At 39.0% G+C, this 20,591-nt stretch overlaps 4 protein-coding genes across 7 annotated transcripts in view; 3 read left to right on the top strand and 1 right to left on the bottom strand.

Moving 5' to 3' along the window:
* The window catches only part of LOC108629096 (uncharacterized), a 9,460-nt gene extending 2,399 nt beyond the window's left edge, over window positions 1-7,061 (top strand). The window contains exons 3-6 of one of the 3 annotated variants that reach the window (XM_026817028.1): window positions 128-205; window positions 3,488-3,571; window positions 4,324-5,241; window positions 5,492-7,061. In XM_026817028.1, coding sequence (XP_026672829.1) covers window positions 128-205; window positions 3,488-3,571; window positions 4,324-5,241; window positions 5,492-5,711 — 1,300 coding nt within the window. In that variant the 3' untranslated portion in view covers window positions 5,712-7,061. The remainder of the gene's footprint in view (window positions 1-127; window positions 206-3,487; window positions 3,572-4,323; window positions 5,242-5,491) is intronic. The other 2 variants (XM_026817029.1, XM_026817031.1) reach the window with 2 other exon arrangements.
* The window catches only part of LOC108629119 (succinate dehydrogenase [ubiquinone] flavoprotein subunit, mitochondrial), a 15,599-nt gene extending 1,846 nt beyond the window's left edge, over window positions 1-13,753 (top strand). Inside the window, exons 2-13 of the mRNA XM_026817032.1 lie at window positions 2,014-2,026; window positions 7,525-7,617; window positions 7,704-7,931; window positions 7,997-8,283; window positions 8,403-8,541; window positions 8,604-8,772; window positions 9,054-9,249; window positions 9,447-9,644; window positions 10,358-10,552; window positions 10,829-10,972; window positions 11,038-11,148; window positions 11,421-13,753. Coding sequence (XP_026672833.1) covers window positions 2,014-2,026; window positions 7,525-7,617; window positions 7,704-7,931; window positions 7,997-8,283; window positions 8,403-8,541; window positions 8,604-8,772; window positions 9,054-9,249; window positions 9,447-9,644; window positions 10,358-10,552; window positions 10,829-10,972; window positions 11,038-11,148; window positions 11,421-11,507 — 1,860 coding nt within the window. The 3' untranslated portion in view covers window positions 11,508-13,753. The remainder of the gene's footprint in view (window positions 1-2,013; window positions 2,027-7,524; window positions 7,618-7,703; window positions 7,932-7,996; window positions 8,284-8,402; window positions 8,542-8,603; window positions 8,773-9,053; window positions 9,250-9,446; window positions 9,645-10,357; window positions 10,553-10,828; window positions 10,973-11,037; window positions 11,149-11,420) is intronic.
* Window positions 13,693-20,448, top strand: SdhA (succinate dehydrogenase, subunit A (flavoprotein)). The gene is made up of 9 exons (XM_018031638.2): window positions 13,693-13,752; window positions 15,474-15,900; window positions 17,281-17,679; window positions 17,769-17,937; window positions 18,133-18,299; window positions 18,387-18,613; window positions 18,687-18,831; window positions 18,900-19,204; window positions 19,289-20,448. The coding sequence occupies exons 1-9, from the start codon at window positions 13,693-13,695 to the stop codon at window positions 19,373-19,375; spliced, it is 1,986 nt and encodes a 661-aa protein (XP_017887127.1). The 3' UTR covers window positions 19,376-20,448.
* Window positions 15,907-17,274, bottom strand: LOC113464821 (uncharacterized). Of its 2 annotated transcripts, XM_026817038.1 has the most exons (4): window positions 16,876-17,274; window positions 16,661-16,814; window positions 16,352-16,591; window positions 15,907-16,276 (listed from the first exon to the last, which is right to left on the bottom strand). In XM_026817038.1, exons 1-4 carry the CDS (start codon window positions 17,004-17,006, stop codon window positions 16,148-16,150), a joined length of 654 nt encoding a protein of 217 aa, XP_026672839.1. In that variant the 5' UTR covers window positions 17,007-17,274; the 3' UTR covers window positions 15,907-16,147. The 2 variants fall into 2 exon arrangements, with proteins under 2 accessions (XP_026672839.1, XP_026672838.1); XM_026817037.1 differs by having other exon boundaries at window positions 15,907-16,591.
* Window positions 20,449-20,591: the final 143 nt, after the last annotated feature.

Raw genomic sequence — 20,591 nt, forward strand, 5'->3', positions numbered from 1 at the left:
TAGCCAATACATCCTTAAACAATGACCTCCTTATTAATTTATTATAAATACAAATTAAATCTTCGAAACGATAATAGATTATTCGGTTTTGAGCAAGTCGTGTCGACAAAAAATCTTTTTATTACAGCAAACGAAATTCTGGTCATGCGAAAGAATCCAGTCCTACAGCTCCGATGAAGTCGCGAGCAGGAGATCGTGTAATTAGGTAAGTCTTTTCCGTTCACGTGTCACGTTCCCTAGGGAATTCGCGGAGAGTATGTTTAAATAAATTAGATTACCTCACGCATGAGGAGAAGGAAAAGGAACAAGGTTGTTTCCAAATTAAAAGAAGTAGTTGATGACAAATGACATCGTGCATCAGACATTTTGGCAAACGCCTGATGACCTTCTCCTGATGTCAGGCACGCACATCCTTGATCCTGTTTCCTCATCCTCAGGCCACCGGAAGACGAGACCGGACCGGCTACTTTTCGAACTTTCAAAAGAAACTCCCATCCTCCTGTCCCGCCCCTAAAACATAAACGAGAATTGCTCGAGGAATGTATGAGCACCTTGTCGCCAAAACCGCGTAAGAAACAATTGAAGAAAGTGCAGGCAAGAGCGAAACAAAACGAGATCGGTACGCCGAAAGGCAAAAACGAAGCGAAGCAACAAGTTTTGCAATCTGACAGGTCGCTGAAGTCAAACATCGTGTCGGCTAGGAGTCAGGGCAAACCGAAATTGAACGACATATCGATTAACGACGACATAATGGGCGTCACGGTGACGCCTTGCAGTATATACGGTGAGAACAAGTTGACCACGTGGAAGCAGATTAGTCAAAATAAAGACAGCAGCAACGAAAACTCTATAAAAGTTCAAGATCAGATCGTGAACAAGTTTCCCGATGTGAAAGAGGGTATCGAAGGTTTGTCCGCGTACGAGAAACAGCTGGCAAACGTTAGGGGTACGTTAGGCGAAAAGGATGTGGACAAGGGAACGAACAAACTGAGTTCGAGGAGCGGAAGCGTGAGTTGGTCCGCGACGTCGACATTGAATCGAACCTATTCATTCAAAGATTCTGTGATGAGTGACAATACTAAGAACAGAAAATGGAAGCCGGTGAGACACAGTCCTCGCGTAGAATTTCACCTTGGCGATCCGGAGATAGCAATTGATTCCTTATATCTTCCAAAAATGTCTGCGAGATCGAAGGAGGATAGCGATTTGAAAAAGTCTCGTAGGCAGTCGAAAAAGAGAGAGATTAAATCAGGAAATGGAAAACGTTACGGAGTGAAAGCTAAAAATACGACGAACGAGAGACAAAGTGAAGATGATAATTGCGACGTCGTGATACCAGGCCGAAAGTTGACTTCGGACGATTCCAAATCATCAAAAAGTAAGATTTTGGAAAATAAAGGGATAAAAAACGATTACGAAGCGCAAGCATCGGAATCTCGTGACGCGAATGAAAATATTGACGAGGTAAAAGAAAATATAGAGATAACGTCGACGCATGTGCCTAAAGAAAACATGAAATCTCCAATTTCCTCTGAGCAATTGGCGTATCTGGACGAGCTTGATCGCTTCTGCGAAAAAATTGATTTCGAAACAAATAACGATACGCAAGAAGTGAGTTCGGAAGTAAATCCAGTTACATCGCACAGTGATCGATCGGATGTTAAACATATTAAAAGTCCCAAAGAAGAAGATAATGTTTTGAATACTGATGTAAAGAAATCTATGGAATCTTCCCAAATAGAACTCGAGTCTCTTACAAAAAGCGATGACACGCCGTTTTACAATACCGACAACGAAACGAATTGGATTGAGATGGAGTCTGATCCGTTCTTCGACGAAGATTTTTTACAACCGACAAGGTCGAGCACGCCATTCATAAACGCGGAGAATTCGTCGAATTATAAATGCGACGATAGCAAAAATGTGGAAAAGCTAAGCCCGCGTCCGAAAAGCTCTGAATGGAAAGTCGAAATAGACACAGAAACCGGATCAGAGATATTATACCGCGTTGAGAGTAGGGATTCAAATTGTGTAAGTTCAAGGTGCTCACTCAGCAGCAAAATGGACAAACTAGAAAAGATGAACTCTGGTAATGATATGGTGCGGCTTTCTAATCGTTTCACTGTTACACGCAGCGAGTTGGATAGGAACACAGGAAGTTTCTCGAGTCTTTCGACTCCGATAATGAAGAGAAAGAAGAAAAGCTTTTCGAAAAGAAAAGATAGGAGTTACTCAAGTGCAGCTTCTCCAGCGGTGCAAGAGGTGGAGGAAATAAAATTGCCAAAAATAGACAAAAAGGAGATTGCCAGTCAAATAAACATGTGTAACTGTTCACCCGAAGTTTCTCCCAACGCTAAATGCGAGAAAGGCATTGGCGAATTTTCTATTTACTCTGAAACGCAAGTTTGTGACGTGTTTGTAGAGGAGAACGTGCACAATAATAAAAGTGTGGGAGTATCCTTAGATGTGGAAAGCAGAAAAAGCTATAACGAAATTAGCTTCAATACCAATCAAGATGAATCTTCGACAGAACAATTTCATACAGGCTCGAACAATTTTGATTATGCGAACGAATACACGTGCGAGAATGCCGAAAACCATAACAATTTTGACGATACGGCTGTAGTTTTCGTGGAGCCAATAAAAAAAGCAAGGAATACCAATGAGATTCGAGAGATTTATAAAAACAGCGCGACGCAGGATTTCGATTGCGATAGTGATATTAGTATCGAGCATCATATACAGGACGCGATAAACGAGCTCAGATCCTCCTCCTCGAAGAACGGTAAGATCAAGAAGAATTTGCAAAGTCTGCAATCGATAATACTGTCGGAGTCTTCCGTTAAGCTTAGTCAACGTGTACGGGTGGACGACATAACGTCCGTGAATCAGTCGGCGGCGTTGAAGTCCCGCCGATCAAAATTATTCGAAATAGAGAACATGATTCGTGAGAACACGAGCGCCTTGAACGAGAGTAGCGACAGTTCGACGTCGTTCGTCGATCTTACGGACGTAAAGCAAGTCGAGTCCGTTGAAGTAGAAACGATTGAAGAGATCGGGACCAGAAATCGTAGCATCAAATTCAGAATATTGCCAGAGATTAAAGGAAGCGCCACGGTGATGAAGGAGAATTTCGACGAAAGGGAAAATGTGAATAATAATAGTCAAACGTATTGGGAGAAGGCGTCGAAAGCTTCGAGGAATCGATTGATCAACCTCGATCCACCGTATCAAGGGGCGAGCAGGTTTCTTAAGAGAAATCCAAAAGTTCGTATCCTCCCACCTGTTCCCAGTAGTTCCTCCTTGATATATCAAAGGTAGGAACTAGGATTGGTTGGCAATCGCTTAGGATTAACTATACGAAATGAATTTTCGTAACATGACAATGCTCGCCGATTGAATTCATTTTCTATATGACTCAACTAAACCTGAACCTTATGTATGTATGTATGTATTTAGATTTCCTAACGCGCGTACGATATTGTAGGAATTTAAAACTGCCATTACGTCCCGTATGGAGCAATTACGTGCGCAGAAGACCAGATTTTAGTCTCGTACTTAGCGGCAGAACGTAAGTTCCGTCGGATGAATTGCTGCCAAATCAAATTTCTTAATTCCGGCAGACGTCAAATTTCATTTTGTTTACATTTTCATAATATAAAGAAGTTTTCTATTTCATTATCCATGTTTTATCCACGAAATGCTCATCTGTGTTCGAACGTTAGCTTACACAATATCATCTGCTATTTGAACATTCGCAAATTTGATTTTGGCACGTTTCTTGATGTATCATACGTCGCATGTATCGTCACGCGAATTTATCCGTCACCTTGTTCAAAGATTTACTCTGGAAACACGGTTAACGAACATGCTTTGCATGTTTGTTCGAGGTCGCGAAAGCCTCCTCCGATGTTTTATGTACATATTAGTGTTTCTCCACAGGCGCATCATCGATTTCGTTGATTGATCGCTTTCTAGAATAGGAAATCTGAGAAATTCGAAATTTCGTCTTCTTCTTTGTTGTTGCACCTCACTAATATTCTAATCTAGAAGTCGTTTCTTTTTAAAATTTGCATTCGATACGGCAATTTCTTAAGTCGAACCATCTTGGTAAGGTACTAGAAATTCATTGAATCGTCCCTTCGCGAACGAAATTAAACAATAAAATTATATTATTCGAAATTTTCAAAAGCATTGGCTTCATTATACAACAGATCAATGTCATATCATAAAATTATTTCTTATCATGCACACGACAAAGGACTTCTGACAGAAACGTCTATTGCCACAGTAACGATTTGCTAAAACTGTTTGTGCTTTCAGCGGCAAGGATTACGATCCTTTTCTACTGGCAGAGCAGCAAATGAACGACCTGCTGTCGGATACGAGCGACAGATCCGTGACGGACAGTCCTTCGATCGATCAAAATCGCGATTCGCTTTTTCCTCTGTCTCATTCCTCGGCTTTCGTCAAATATCCATACAAACCCTCCATCTCGAGCCCTTCAGAAAAGCGAACGTCTTTATTAGCGCCTCCGACGGAGTTCGACGACCTCGCTTCAGACTTTTCGAGCGATTCCACCGAGACCAACTCGTTGTCCCGCGAAGTTTTTCTCAAAGACAGAAGGGAATATAAAGATTCGACGTCTAGATCGGATCCGGAGAAAAAATCTGCCGTGAGACAGTTTAGTCGACGAGTGATCATCGACAAGTCGAAAGCGTTGGGCAACGAAGTGATCGACGAAAACGATAATCGCGGTAGTAAAAGTTTCGTCGGTAGCACGGAAAGAGCACGTAAAATTCTCGACAAAGTATCGCCGAAAGTTGTTCGTCCTTCGGTCAATGTAAATCGTTCTCTTTCGGACCGTGCCTCTTCCGCGCCCAAAGCTACGCCAACAACGGCGAACAAAGACGCGCAAAGATCGACGACTGGTAGTTTGAATAATAGAAATAATAATTATGCGAATCTGTCCAGTAGCAATTTGAGTTTAAGCTCTATTATGTCCTCGGACGTGGACATGAAACGATCCAATTCTATGTTCGACGAATTAATGACCTCGTTCGAGGATGAGGGCTCCTTCCCTTCCTTAAAATCCCTCCTAAAAGATGAATCTTTGTCCGTGTCCAGCCCCGTTCATGGCAGACAACGCAACGGTCAGATCAGCGACGATGAATTGTCTTCTCCTGAGAGTTACAAGAAGCAGGATCACAGTAAAATGAGCGCGGACTCAGCTTATAGCAGGTTAATATGCAACCATATCTTGATAATGTCGTAAATTTCCATGTACACGGATCTGCTTTTCAAAATTCTATTCTTAAAATTTTGTTTATGTTTAGTTTTTAATCAGTACTATCCGTCCATATCAGTACTTAAATCTCTCATTTCTATCAAATATTAGGAGTTATTATATTATAATTGATTTCTTAATTCACTACGACGTCCTCCAATTCACCTGCATGCTTAAAGCCCTGTTTAATTTCTTCCTCCTTAGTTTAAATCGAAAATATTCGTACCATGGACGCAGCACGAACGATGTGGCTGGACGAGGCTTCGACGAGGATTTAACGAAGAACAACAATCGTCGAGAAAACGATGGAATGACGGCGACGTCGAAATGTAAGATGTCCAAGTACTGCCACGAGTGCGGGTCCAAGTTCCCAGAAACCGCGAAGTTCTGCTGCGAGTGCGGCATCAGGAGGCTCGTGCTCTGAAACATCCGCGACCGGATAGAACGACTTAAAGCACAAAGGGAGATACCTACAACCTCGAGTAAATTGTTCCAACACGTCCATCTGAAGGCAATGATTCGAAGGGAGAGATCAAAATTGTAGAACGTCGTTTAGAAATGAGATTTGAGGGTGAACAATCGCGTAAAGAAATAGCTCGAAACCGAACGGTGAGATCTGAACGTGAAGGAGTTGAACATAAAGATTGCTATTTTGAATACTTGTGGACGATTAAGAAAGAGAGGAATTTATTCTTGCAGTTTAGAGTTAAAACTATCTACGTATTTGTGTACACTCTAGTCAAAATGGTTTTGATCGTGAAACGTAAAGGGGGTCTTAAATTCTCAGTATTAGAAAACGCACGAGGATTGTGAGAGTTAATTCGCAGAAAACGAAGAAACCCCTAAGTACCGAGTAACATCAATTAACAAGATGTCCGTTGTCACTGTAGCTAGCATAAGAGTGACGTTGAATATTCGGTTTGCATAGAATTTCGTCAGAATCAGATGTCCTACTATACTTTTACAATCGTAGGCGATTGGAACTACACTTGTACCATAAATCGGTCTAATAATATAAATGAACGGGTATGTTTAATACGGATACGATTAATTCGATGAATGTACGCGTTATTAGAAGGAGAACTTTGCGTTTGCTTTTCGTTAAAATGTATGTACGGACGAAAGGACGGAAAACGATGATTTTGTAACAGTGTTCACGTTTACTTTGTTACTTGTTGGTACTTTTACTCCTGCCCCTTTTATTCGACTTTGCGCCTTAAAAACGAGCAACGTGTTGCGACTCCGTCTTCTCTTTTCCTCCATTTACCCTCGAACAACTTTTTTACGAATTTTTTTTTTGTATATGAGTCAGCATAACTAATCGAAAAAAGAAGCCCGTTGCACATCTAATCGAATCGTGCATTTTACGTGTGTGTGTATGTAATGAAAAAAAAAAACAATTATATAGCGTAAGTTTAAGAGTATCTGTTAGAGATAGGTGAGTTGTCGACTAGAATGTTCGCGCTCAAATAACAACTATTAATCGCGTTACTAAAAATTAATAAATTCCAAACGTATAGCAAAACGTACGATCGACATTTTTGAATAAGTTTAACAACAGATTGAAGAAAAGGGAAACGGATATATCTACGGATAATCTAATTAATATTTTAGTCCAGAAAATACTAAAGAAGCCATTTCAAATATACGACCGAAGTAATTCTAATTCGCCAGCCGAATTAATTGTACATTGTAATAATATGACAACAAATCGTCTATGTTTTGAACTGTATTTTTGCAAATGCAATAAAGTTATGCTTGTACGAAAACTTGAGTTACAGCTTCTACGTTTCTTGCGTCCTAAAAACAGTTGTACTTCCTCTCCTCTCCGCTTCTTTTATTGAACGATGAAAATATGACGAGCAAACGAATGACAGCTTACTCGTGTTTAACTGGAAACTTCATGCTGCTTATAAACTTCAAGAAATAATGTTACGATCTTTGAATCGATTGCCACAATTTCTCGTAAGGAATACCGATTAACGAAGGAAATTGATCTAAAATCGGTAGGAGTTCTCACGTGTCGCTTTTTTTCCAGCGTATCGTCTCACAACCTCAACGATTAAATAAGAAAAGTAGTCGATGTTTTCACGTGAACGTCAGTCCAGGCCAAGAGAAAGCCAAATGCGGAGCGGAGGGCGGTAGTAATGTAGGGTATTTTCCACTAAATTCGCTAAACCGCTCGACGTACCGAGAGCCGTACGTTCACGAGTAATCGTCGATTTAATGTTTCGAACGTTGCTTACAGAATTATCCCCTAATAGATCATTGTTACGATGTGGTGATCATTGGGGCCGGTGGTGCAGGTCTAAGAGCGGCATTTGGTTTAGGTAATGTCGCTGTAAATTGATTTTCCAGAAATTCAGTTTTACCGATATTTAAATACACCGTTTGTGTCAACCGGAATACAAAACAGGAAGTAAGGGATACCGAGTAGCAGTTGTCACAAAATTATTCCCGACGAGATCTCACACGGTAGCTGCACAGGGTGGAATAAACGCGGCAATCGATTCTGCCAAAGATGACAATTGGCTTTATCATATGTACGATACCGTTAAAGGATCCGACTGGCTGGGAGATCAGGACGCGATACATTTTCTAACGAGGGAGGCACCGCGAGCAATTTACGAACTTGAAAATTATGGTAATTGCAAAAAGATGAAAAAGAATCGGTGAGTTAAACGGGAAAAGGATGTTTCCGCGTTTCAGGCTGCCCTTTCAGTCGTACAGAAGATGGACAGATCTACCAACGAGCGTTCGGAGGTCAATCGTTGAAGTTTGGAAAAGGCGGCCAGGCCCACAGGACTTGCGCTGTCGCCGATAGGACGGGTCACGCTATATTGCACACTTTATACGGTCAGAGCCTCCGTTACGAAGTGCATTATTACGTTGAGTATATGGCCCTTGATCTTCTCATGCTCGGACGATGCTGCAAGGGCGTCCTAGCTTGGGAACTGGAAACTGGACTCCTGCATCGTTTCAGGGCTCATCACACGGTAAATATCGATCTATCGCTGTTACAATAAAATATCGCACAATTCTGTCCACTATGTTACAATTTGTGCTGTTAGTGATTTTTCATTAATTATCAGAGAGTCTAAATTTGTTTCCTTAGGTGATAACTACAGGAGGAGCAGGAAGATGTTATCTATCCTGCACAGCGGCACATTCATGCACCGGAGATGGCATGGCAATGGCCTCTAGAGCGGGGCTGCCCCTCGAAGATATGGAGTTCATTCAATTCCATCCAACCGGTATTTGCACGGAAAGAAGAAAGAGAGGCAAAGCGGTTTTAACTGATTGATTTTTCCGGCAGGTATATACGGCAGCGGTGTTCTGATAACGGAGGGCAGTCGGGGTGAAGGTGGGAAACTGCTAAACTCTGAGGGAGAATTCTTCATGGAACGATATGCGCCAAATGCGAAGGACCTCGCGTCTCGCGACGTAGTATCCAGAGCTATAACCATGGAAATATTCGAAGGAAGGTGAAGCGCTTCTATAATAATGTGTTCCAACACTTTCGCCACATTCCGTGCAGTGCAATCCCACTGTTAATTTTTATTGTACATTATCAATTGTTTCAATCAAACTGTATACTTTGTTTTCTTTTTTTAATACCTTTTTATTTCCTTATCGAATGTAACAGCCAAGAGAAGAGCTACGTTTTACAATATTCAACATTCGCGTTATTTATTATACTTAATACAATGAATGATAAATTTTATAAACTCTTCGCTTCTCCCTCTGACATTTGTAATCTACCCAGGGGCGTAGGTCCCAGAAAAGATCACGTATACCTGCAATTGCATCATTTACCACCGGAATTGTTACGAACCCGACTACCGGGAATTGCTCATTTGGCGTGGGTATTTGCCGGAGTAGATGTAGAAAAGGAACCGATACCTATCATTCCCACGGTACACTACAACATGGGAGGCATACCCACAAACTGGAAAGCACAGGTGATCCACGAATTGCCATATTCTTTAATAGACTTCTCAAAATCAAAAATTGAAAAAGATTCTACATAACGGTTCTCAAACTGTGGTCTATAGTTCATAAAATGGGATCCTTAATGAAAGAAGGATTTAAAACCGTTATTATGGAAACATAATCATATACGACATATAAATATATGTTTAATGATTCTATTGACTAGGTTTTGACACGAGAGAAGGAAGAAGACAAAATAATCGAGGGATTATGGGCGGCAGGTGAGACTGCGTGTGCGTCCGTTCACGGGGCTAATCGGTTAGGCGCCAACAGCCTCTTGGAGTTGGTTGTTTTCGGCAAGGCTATTGCCGATCAGATTGACTGTATGACCAGACCCGGCGAACGTCACGATGATCTACCATCCGTAAGACCATAAATTAATTATTACTGTCTAGCCATGATGATTCGAGTCGAGTTCGCACAGTTCAACATTCGCTATTTAAATTTTGTCTGTTCTTTAGTCTCTAGTAGAAATTAATTGAAACGAAGTAGAAGTCCATGAATGTAGGATATAGATTTAACATAAAGCGTGAGATGCTATTTCTGTCAAATATCTCTCGGTAATGAATGACACGCGAAGAAATCCGGTCTTACAAATCGATACCGCGTACGTTATGCACCCTTCGTACAAGATATCATGACAAAGTTCTTTAAACAAGATTTAAGTTGATACCGTCGTGGGTTAAGCGTCCCCAAATACTTTATCCATATGATTTACAATTTTTAATATTCGTACCTCATATGAGGATAACATTCAAATTCCGTTCCACACACTTTATGTAAATTCTGTATTGCTTCCTTTTTTTTGCATTATATCACTAATGACCTATGTGTATATCACGAAAACAAGTGTGAGGCAATCAGACGTAATCATTTTTTACTTTAAATTTAGTCATAGTCTAGACACAACATTAATAGTAATGAATTACATGGAACGACTTACAAAATCACTCAAGAAATTCAAATAAGTTGGAAGTTGAACGATGCGATGTGAAATGTTGATATTATCATCTTACAATATTATTATCTTTTCCACCGACAATTATACCTAATTACCTAATGAACACGCGTGTGCAGGCGATTGGCGAAGAAACCATTTGTCGTTTTGACGCGACACGTTACGCAAAAGGTTGCATTCCTATCGCCGAGTTGCGTGAAGAGATGCAACAAACTATGCACAAATATTGTTCGGTGTTCAGAACATGCCATATACTGCAACGAGGATGTCGTGAGATGAGTCGTCTCTTTACCTGCGACTTGCCGGATTTATGTGTAGGTGAATTGATCGAAATATTCCATTTACGTAAGACCCGAGTTAGCTATCTATCTAATGTATTAAGCCTTCCAGAGTTCAAGTTTTCTTCTATTATCGGCATATGCATAATTTTTAATTGTCGGTTGTTATACAACCTGTTAAATAATTAACAAGTTCTTAAGTGTGACATCCTTTTGTTCGGTCATTCAGTTCTGATTCCTACGCAGTAATTTTATGTGACTATCATATCTCAGTAAACACTTAAACTTTTTGATGTATTCGAATTGCCTTAGGTTCAAGACCAGTCTCTGATTTGGAACACGGAACTCTTGGAGGCCATCGAATTACAAAACATGATGCTAGTTTGCATGCACATCGTTTACGCGGCGGAAAACAGAAAAGAGTCTCGTGGATCGCATGCCCGGGATGATTTCAAGGTATTTGATCTTCCGTCGCGGCGAGAAATGTACTGGTAGTAATCGACTGAAAATTTCGATTAAAGGAACGAATCGACGAGTTCGATTATTCGAAACCGCTAGAAACCCAGAAGAAACGGCCGTACTGCGAGCACTGGCGCAAACACACACTAACATGGGCACGGCCAGAGGGTACGGTGAGTTATCAAAATTGCCTATTATGCATTATTATTCGTTATGCAAGAAGGCATTCATTCAGAATGGCACGTGTTTGAATGATACAGAAAATTTTTCTTTCTTCAGAAATAATCTCGAGTTCAGAATTATAGTATTTAACATTTTTTTTTTATCAAGTTTTTATAGTCAACAATTCGGTTTTCGTTTGCACTTCGCCTTGGCTTAAGATTTTTGTGTGAGATTACAAAATACGTATTCTTGTCGATGAAAGAAATTCTTGGTGGATTTGCAGATCAGCATTTCGTATCGTCCCGTTATCGACACGACCCTGGATGAGCAAGAAGCCAAACACGTCCCCCCTTCGGTCCGAATCTACTGATACGAACATTTAGATCCTGGTAGATCCTTCATCTCCTTGCCATTTTTAACTCGTTCGTTTTCCCGTTTCATTAAGTTCCTTAAATTAAAAATCCGCCGACGTACAGCAACGTTCTTTGCACTGAAGTCGATCGATAATCCAGTCACGAGCCGTCTTCGTTATCTTGAAATTGTGAAGACGACGAACGACAACGGTTTTAAAAGTTGTTTGTGATTGACGCTCGTGCCCGGTATTGGTTTTTGTCTATCGCGTCCAAACACCCGGTGTTAGTACGATTAATTAATTCCGACCGGAGACGCAGACCTGTCTGCCACCTCGTTTTGCATATTCCGTTAACAACCGGCGTCTTCCACAACGAAAATTATCTTTTCGTTTCGAGTAGTTTGTGATCAAGTTTCCTTTCGAACAAGGTAAACCGATTAAAAATTAACACCAGTTTGCTTATCCCTCGGTCGCCTGATATTGGCGTTTACAAAACCGAACCGATGGTATCCAATCGCGGCAGCGAATGATCTTGCGTAAACGCGTGTAAAGGAATTTTAATGCTTAATTGTATCAAATGTAGCATGTAATGATCGCAAATATAATAGACTAAACAAAAGCTTTAACGTAACGTTTTTATACAATGAAGATTTTTTAAAGACGATCAAGAAATTATTTACGCTGTATCTTGTCAAAAATGTCCATTCTATTACGAAAACGTGTATATGAAAAAAATTATGAATATTGAGACGTACGGACAAATCGTTCAAAATAATTATCGAAACTACTTATATTTAAACCCGAGTACTATTCAGATACGTGCGCAAGTAAACTTGTTTGATAAATTACTCCTACAGTTACCAATACTTGGAACCTGATTGTGTTAGTGCCTTCTATATGTACAGATTCTCCATTTCGCATGCACACATTCAAAGCACGCAACTTCAGTTAATGGCGAAGCACACGTGGAAAACACAACACTTTCCACGTGTGCGTGCGAAGTGGGTCCGGAATCCCTTGAGTTACCATTCATGTGTGCCAGCAATATCAATACGAGCATGCTATAAGTATTCGCGAGCCCCAGCATGTGGCACAAAGTTTACACGCACTTATACATATGCGTAGAGACGAGCCTACAAAGTGTTAACCAATAGGGAACGGAACATATGTCACGTGACGCCAACGCCAACCCCACACATGATGAATCTTTCTTATTTTTTTCTTTCTCCCCATAAGCTACAGGAAATAAAGCTCTGGAGTAAAGCCCGAGATACGATGTACTATGCCGATCTGGATAGATACGTTGCAATATTCTGTATAAGCATTTTTACGGAACAATTGGCTACATACACCGTTCCAAGATTCAGAAAATAAACAGTTGTAAACTCCAAGATTTTCTGAAGCATTACACCGTTTATGCTCGTACAACTATTATCAGAGACCTGATACAGTGAATAAATTTAAATTCTATAGAGCCAGTGGCTATATAAATGTAAATGTTATAGCTTGGCTCAACTTTCACTGGCATGCTTATCTCCTATTAATAAAACATCCAGTATGCTTACTAATTAGCGAGATTTTAATGATAAGAATGATCCAGTTTTAACACTCGTTACCTGGAACATGGATAAAAAGCACCATGTGCACTTGAAGAAAACTGTAACGTAGTACTTCCCCTTTAGAATCTGTGCGATCGAACGACTGTATGTACACAATTTGAAATACCGTTAGCACCCCATTGTATGTCCGTATGTAACGCGGAATGAGAACCGCTTGATGTCTTTCGCGGTATTGTTTAATTTTCCCGCCGAGAATTAGCTATCATTCCTTTCTTCGGTGTCGGTATTTCGTTAGATACAAGACTGAATGTTACGACCACTACGTGTTGCCTATATTAAAAATAGCGAGAGATCGCGGGTAGGGAATGATAGGATAGAAATAAAAATTTTGTAGGCACCTTAAAGGTGAGGTTATCTCGTGACCGTGCGCTTGGTAACACTGGTATTCATCAGGGAGCTTCCACTAGTAGTCGGTACTCAACCGACTCGAGCACTTCACATCGCCGTGCAAGAAGTGCGGGAGTGAAGTCGACAAAAATTAGGGTTAGTCGGGAGTTACAGCGGAATCGCACATTCGACAGCGAGGTGCGTGAATCGTCGTCCAAAAGGAAATTTTTAGTTGAAACGTGTGACATAACGGGAAGATGAGCGGTCTATTGAAGCTGTCGTCTCTGTTAGCGAGAAATCCGCCCACAACCACACTGGTAAGTAGTTTTTCATTAAGTTATATAATTTTTAAACCAACAATGATGCACCTTCACCGTGCGACACTCGGCGTCGATCAATTACGTAAGTTTCCTAAACGTGTATATCATCTGCATCGACTCTCGCAAAGAAGGTCGTTTTTCTCGCTCTCTGCGAACCTTGTTTCTCGCAATTGTCTAAAAAATCGCGAGTAAATAAATAACGAAAGTATAATTATAATAACAAGAGAAGAGAACAGAACGTTTCGTAGACGATCAACGTCAAACGTTTTTTATTTTATCGAACTCGCTTAATTTTTTACGCGCCACCCTGAGACCCGCCGGTCTGCGAGGAAATATCACGAGTTTTCGTAGAGGAAAGGTACCGAAGGTAACGGTGATCCATTTAGCCGTTATCTCTATAAAACTAACAATCATTTGTTTCTTTTAACCGCGTCAAGATATCGAATCGAACGTACGTTACCGAAACCAGCCGCCGTATTATGCTTTAGAAGTTTAATTATAATTGCGGTCGAGCTACCGGCACGGGAAGTTAGCATTAGCGGGAAATTGCACTCTTTAAATCGGAATTTTACGTATTACAAGCTTACTTACCTCATTATCTCTATAATCGCTTGCTTGTATCTTGATCGCATCGTATTAGTTGCGAATAAATATAGGATAAAATCATTTTAGATAATTATTAGGATTCTGTCAATTTGCACATCGCGATTTTTAAGGTGAACTTCCTCAAATCGTGCTATCTTCAAAATGTATTTTATAACTGTAGTGTTCTTGTTTTGTTATTGTAGCTACTGTGTATACAAGAATCAAGTTTGAACATATTATAGAATAAAAATTTGTCGCCAGTCAAATACTGTTTCCTTTGCTCTCCATACGTGGCAAATGCTCATTGCTAACAGTTGATTTATTACTGTTTCCGATTTAATTCAAATATTATTAGTTCGCATATAACTAGTAAGAAATTTATAATAAACATCCATTTATGATTTTCGAATGTTAAAAATTGTACGAGAAGTCATACGTAATTAACCTTGTTTTGATATCGATAATCACATATCTTAATTATATAATTTTCATGTGCATATTGTTATTATATTTTTGTCGTCGGTAATGCAAATTGTTATTAACGGAACGAATGCCAGAAAAGAATATCAATAAACTTTGTATAACAGATTACAATTTATAAGGACTATGGCACATGTATATTGGAATTTTTATCGGAATGTGTAATTTTATTATAAAAAGTTTAAGCCACGATTAAACTTTAGCTTAAAGATAGCCAGTGTCGCAATATTGATGAAAATTTGTGTATCACGAACGGAACGAGTGTTAAATATCAGCGGATGAAATTATTCGTTAAATCAAATCGCTGTTTCTAATGACTCAAACAGTGTCACGTTACATTTTTCAACTCAGATTCTAAAACTGTTTAGCATTTTATAAATAGAGTAGTTAGTGCAATGAAGTTATCTATATATATTCAAATGCAGTCATGTACGTATGTATGTACATAAGTACAGTAGTGCAACTATAGTGCTAGTACGCTACACACTGCAGTACTCTGCACTGTACACACGTGCACATATTTTACGTACAGACAGACATTGTAGAATGTAAAGATAAGATTGAGTGAAGCAGTAAGTAATTGCTTGATGCCGATAATATATTGACGCAAACCCTTACTAGTTTCTTGATATCGCTTTTGTATATTATTTCAGAATAAATTGGGATTACCCGTGATCACAAGTCGCAAATTACACTATACACCAGATGGGAAAGCTGCAAAAGTCTCCGAAGGTGTTTCTAAACAGTATCCATTGGTAGATCACACTTATGATGCTGTTGTGGTGGGTGCTGGTGGAGCAGGATTGCGTGCGGCCTATGGGTTGGTTGCTGAAGGTTTCAAAACAGCTGTCGTTACTAAACTGTTCCCTACAAGGTCGCACACAGTTGCTGCTCAAGGAGGTATCAATGCTGCCTTGGGTAATATGGAAGATGACAATTGGCAGTGGCACATGTATGACACAGTTAAAGGATCTGATTGGCTTGGTGATCAGGATGCCATTCATTACATGACTCGCGAGGCTCCAAAGGCAGTCACTGAATTGGAGAATTGTGGCATGCCTTTCAGTAGAACTACAGATGGTAATGGTCTTACATAGTTAACATATTATTTTGAGGTAAAATGTGTTTTTGCATGAGACATACAGTTTATACTTCAGAATATATATAAAATGTACATAGAGAAATTGCTTTTGTCGTATAGTATAATAAATGCTCAATAGACGTTCAGTAGACGTTCAATAGACGTAAGTTAGACAGCGAGGAACATAATGCAAACATGTACGTAAATTCATTATGAGTACAGTCATGATTATGTAATTATATCTGTTCATGAGCCCGTATCTGATGCGTCATCGCTCGTGTTTGTGAGTGATGTGGCTGAAGTCATTGATTCAGTATCTGATTCCGTATTGCTTTTAGTTCTCCTACTTTTCTCTCTGGTAGACTTTTTAGGTTCCTGTAATGAAGCCATGTTCCTTTGTTTAAAAGGAAAAGAAACCATGTAACTGTATAATTTGTATAAATTATTGACCTTTTTCTTTCCTTCTCTTTTACTAGTTTTTTCTTGCTTTGGTGTATCTTCTTTTTTTGGTTGGTCTGCATTTATCTCAGCAGGTTCATTTATATTCTCATTCTTCTGATTTAGTTTTTGATTTTTAATATTCAAAGCTCCTTTTATATATGGCTGCTTCTCAGTGGAAGACATGTTTCTCCATCTTTCACCAGCCATTTGATGTATTTTTGAACTTCTCAAGCCACAATATTTCTGTGACTATGTACACTTATTTTTATTAACGTATAACTAAATAAATTTTATATGCTGACATAGCGTTACGCTTACCTGCCTGATATCTTGAACGAAATTTATAAAGGGATTGGAACTGATCCATTTCTTAGAGTTTCTAATGCATGGAGAGCGAGAGCGAGAGCGAGAACGAGAACGGGCGTCCTTTTGATTATAATTTCGCTGTGAGGTTGCGTTTATTACTCTAGAACTATGCAAGCAATAATTCGAACAAGCATTGTCTTCTACATTGTGTGAGAAAATTATTCTACCTTTTGCGCCGTAGTTTACAATTAGAGTCAGTTTCCTTTGCTCGTGGAGAATGATCATTGTACACGTCTTTTGTGAAACTTTCTTCGTTAGGTTCTTCATGGTCCTGTTCATTCTTTGTAATTTTATCCATGTTTGAGAGATTTATACAAAGTTATCTTCCTAATTATTGTAATGATGCTTCTGCATTTTTACACACAAATGTGTTCATTTGAATCAAAGAAATATCATTGCAAAAATTTATTACAATATCAAACAAATTCCATTTTACGGTTGCCATGTACTCGAACGTTGTTGAATTTCTAATGTTAATATGTTCACGTAATTTTTTTATTTATCTCTGAGTTCAGAACAGTACTTGTTAAAAAACAAGTATTACATTTTTTTAACGCGTAATTCTGTTCCAGGAAAAATTTATCAACGTGCCTTCGGTGGCCAGTCATTGAAATTTGGAAAAGGTGGCCAAGCTCATAGATGCTGTTGTGTGGCGGACAGAACAGGTCATTCGCTGCTTCACACATTGTATGGCCAATCACTGAGCTATGATTGCAACTATTTCGTGGAATACTTTGCTCTGGATCTTCTCATGGAGGATGGGGAGTGCAGGGGAGTAATCGCTCTTTGCTTAGAAGACGGAACACTTCATCGTTTCCATGCCAAGAACACAGTATTGGCAACTGGTGGCTATGGACGTGCGTATTTCTCTTGTACATCTGCTCACACGTGCACCGGTGATGGCACGGCCATGGTATCCAGAGCTAATTTGCCTAATCAAGACTTGGAGTTTGTACAGTTTCATCCTACTGGTACGAGAATATTATTTTAGTTTCTATCTGAATAAGTCACTAGTTTCACATGTATTATTGCTTTTATATGAAATCATTTCTAAATTTAGGAATATATGGAGCTGGTTGCCTCATCACAGAAGGCAGTCGTGGTGAAGGAGGCTATCTCATTAATAGCCAAGGTGAAAGGTTTATGGAACGTTATGCTCCAGTCGCGAAAGATTTAGCCTCTAGGGATGTCGTATCTAGATCTATGACTATTGAAATCCGGGAGGGCAGGTAATAAATATGCACATGTCGTAAGATCAAATAGTAAAACTGAAATTCTTTTACTTTCCTTAATTTAAAAATTTGAAATTCTTTCCTATATTTTTGATAATGATATTCGTATATTGCACAATTTTTTAATAGTTTGCACAAGCAACTACGTAAATGAGGAGAGTTTATTTACACAGATATTTGAACTTTATTTAGAGGTGTTGGGCCCGAGAAGGATCACATTTATTTGCAACTCCATCATTTACCGCCTGAACAATTGGCAGCCAGATTACCTGGAATCTCGGAGACAGCCATGATATTTGCCGGTGTTGATGTAACGAGAGAACCTATTCCAGTTTTACCTACGGTACACTACAACATGGGTATGTGTCTATTTCATTTATCCTTCAGAGCACTATTAATCCATTAGAGATCAACTTAATATGTTGGTAAATATTTTAATTTTTTAGGAGGTGTACCTACTAATTATAAAGGACAGGTTTTAACCAAGAAAAATGATCAGGACACCGTTGTACCTGGATTATATGCGTGTGGAGAGGCAGCTTGTGCGTCTGTTCATGGCGCTAATCGTCTTGGTGCTAATTCTTTGTTAGATTTAGTCGTGTTCGGACGTGCATGCGCTAAGACAATTGGTGCAGAAAATAAACCGGGAGAAAAAATTGGAGCACTACGACCTGTTAGTATTACTCTTTTTATCTCGTCTGAAAAATTATGTAAAAACGTAGTACTGTAACCTGAATATGTTTTAGAACGCTGGAGAGGAAAGTGTGGCTAACTTGGATTCAATTAGGCACGCGAGCGGTAATATTTCCACCGCAGACCTAAGGTTGAACATGCAAAAAACTATGCAGACTCATGCAGCCGTATTTAGAGACGCTCAAACGTTACAAGAAGGTAAAATTTCAATTAAAAATTGTTTTAAATATACAATAAATTCTAAAAATATCGATTGACCTTGTTAGGTTGTCAAAAGATGTCTAGCTTGTATAAAAGATTAGATGACCTGAAGGTGTCGGATAGATCTATGGTATGGAATTCCGACCTCGTAGAATCTTTGGAATTGCAAAATTTAATGATCAACGCTATGCAAACAATAGTAGCCGCTGAAAACAGAAAAGAAAGTCGCGGAGCTCACGCGCGCGAAGATTTCCGAGATAGAATCGACGAATACGACTATAGCAAACCTATAGAGAATCAAACACCGAAGCCACTGGAACAACATTGGAGAAAGCACACACTCACGAAAATTAACCCCAGGACAGGAGAAGTAAGTAGTATCGTTTAAATAAAATTGAAATTACAAAAATTGCGGATTGATTTCGGAGTTAATAAATTTGGACTTACTTTTCAGGTATCGATCGAGTTTAGGCCAGTCATAGACAATACTCTAGATAAACAGGAATGTGCGACGGTTCCGCCTGCGATTCGTTCCTATTAGAGTTATTGCTCGAAGTAAATAACGATTCTAGCTTTCCTAGCTTTCCAACGACATTTTTTATCGCCAACTATAGTTTTTAAAATTACTCGTTTGTGCGACACATTCAATTTTTGTACGGGTTGGTAACAACCGGTAAAAAGAAGGAAAAGTTACCGATATATCCTTATCTATCATCAATACGAATACAGCAATTTTATTTATTATCGCACGTGAACCACTTCGTGCACCAAAGTGTAATTCTTGTCAATATCTTGTACGCGAACAAGATTAGTTGCCCTTGTAGGATAATGGTGCTGAAATTATCTTTATAGCTTCAGGAAAGAATTTCTCCCGATCTCTTAGCGAATCAATAAACTAAAATGGAGTGAAACGTTTTTAGCGTGATTCAGACAGCAAAATAATTTCACGCACATGAATCTTATGAAGGAACGTGTTTCCTACCTCTACACGCGATCTTATTTTCAGTATTTTCTCTTCATGTCATTTCACATTTCTGTCAGTTGTTTCGTTTTTTAAACAATGCCAAATATTAAGATCTACATTAATGGACAATATTGTACGATATATAATGAGCTGGTGCTCCCTGAAAGATTGTACGAGTAAATATAAACCCAGTTTTTACGCGGCTGGAATACTTAACTTTAACAGGTTGATGTGGAAACAGTCTTGAACGAGAGCAATAATTAGACTTAATATTGTTTTGTAGTGGAAACTTTCTTCAGTATTCAGTGTCCGGTAAAATTTATCCGTTTTCTTGTATTATAGATTAAGCCTGTCTGAATTTATAAAATATCAGTACTTACATTTGAACGTTCTCACTATGTACCATCATATTTACCGATCATATATACACATGTGGTTTCTTATTTGGCGATAAATCTCTTCTGTGTCGCCTGTTAGACATTATTAATTTATCGTACTACGTATTTTGTGAAATATACAAGTGAGCAAGTCTCGAATTCAAAAGTACATGCATGAAAGAATCATGTAAGTAATTTGGTGTGAATGAAACAAAATGTACATAAGATTGTCAATAAAAGAGAAGCATTCGTACTATCCTTTTATCGTAGAAATAATTCTCGTAAATATTATTTGCAAGTATGTGTGAAAGTCAGTTTTCACAGTTTTTTTTTTGTATTTATTAATGGTTAACGAAAAACAACACCAATAATCCTTCTTCACGAATATAGTTTATTAAACCCATAATAATAATAAT

The sequence above is a fragment of the Ceratina calcarata genome, unplaced genomic scaffold, assembly GCF_001652005.2.
Source record: "Ceratina calcarata isolate Rehan_Ccalc_2016 unplaced genomic scaffold, ASM165200v1 scaffold554.2, whole genome shotgun sequence".
Taxonomy (NCBI): domain Eukaryota; kingdom Metazoa; phylum Arthropoda; class Insecta; order Hymenoptera; family Apidae; genus Ceratina; species Ceratina calcarata.

What these genes read in the sequence shown, in the direction of transcription:
- SdhA (XM_018031638.2), top strand. Translation starts at nt 13,693, where the DNA reads ATGAGCGGTCTATTGAAGCTGTCGTCTCTGTTAGCGAGAAATCCGCCC. An exon ending in AAATTGGAGCACTACGACCT is followed by an intron (nt 18,614 to 18,686) that starts GTTAGTATTACT and finishes AATATGTTTTAG; the next exon opens with AACGCTGGAGAGGAAAGTGT. An exon ending in CGCTCAAACGTTACAAGAAG is followed by an intron (nt 18,832 to 18,899) that starts GTAAAATTTCAA and finishes TGACCTTGTTAG; the next exon opens with GTTGTCAAAAGATGTCTAGC.
- LOC113464821 (XM_026817037.1), bottom strand. Translation starts at nt 17,006, where the DNA reads ATGGATAAAATTACAAAGAATGAACAGGACCATGAAGAACCTAACGAA. An exon ending in TGTAAACTACGGCGCAAAAG is followed by an intron (nt 16,815 to 16,875) that starts GTAGAATAATTT and finishes TTGCTTGCATAG; the next exon opens with TTCTAGAGTAATAAACGCAA. An exon ending in TCGTTCAAGATATCAGGCAG is followed by an intron (nt 16,592 to 16,660) that starts GTAAGCGTAACG and finishes AAGTGTACATAG; the next exon opens with TCACAGAAATATTGTGGCTT.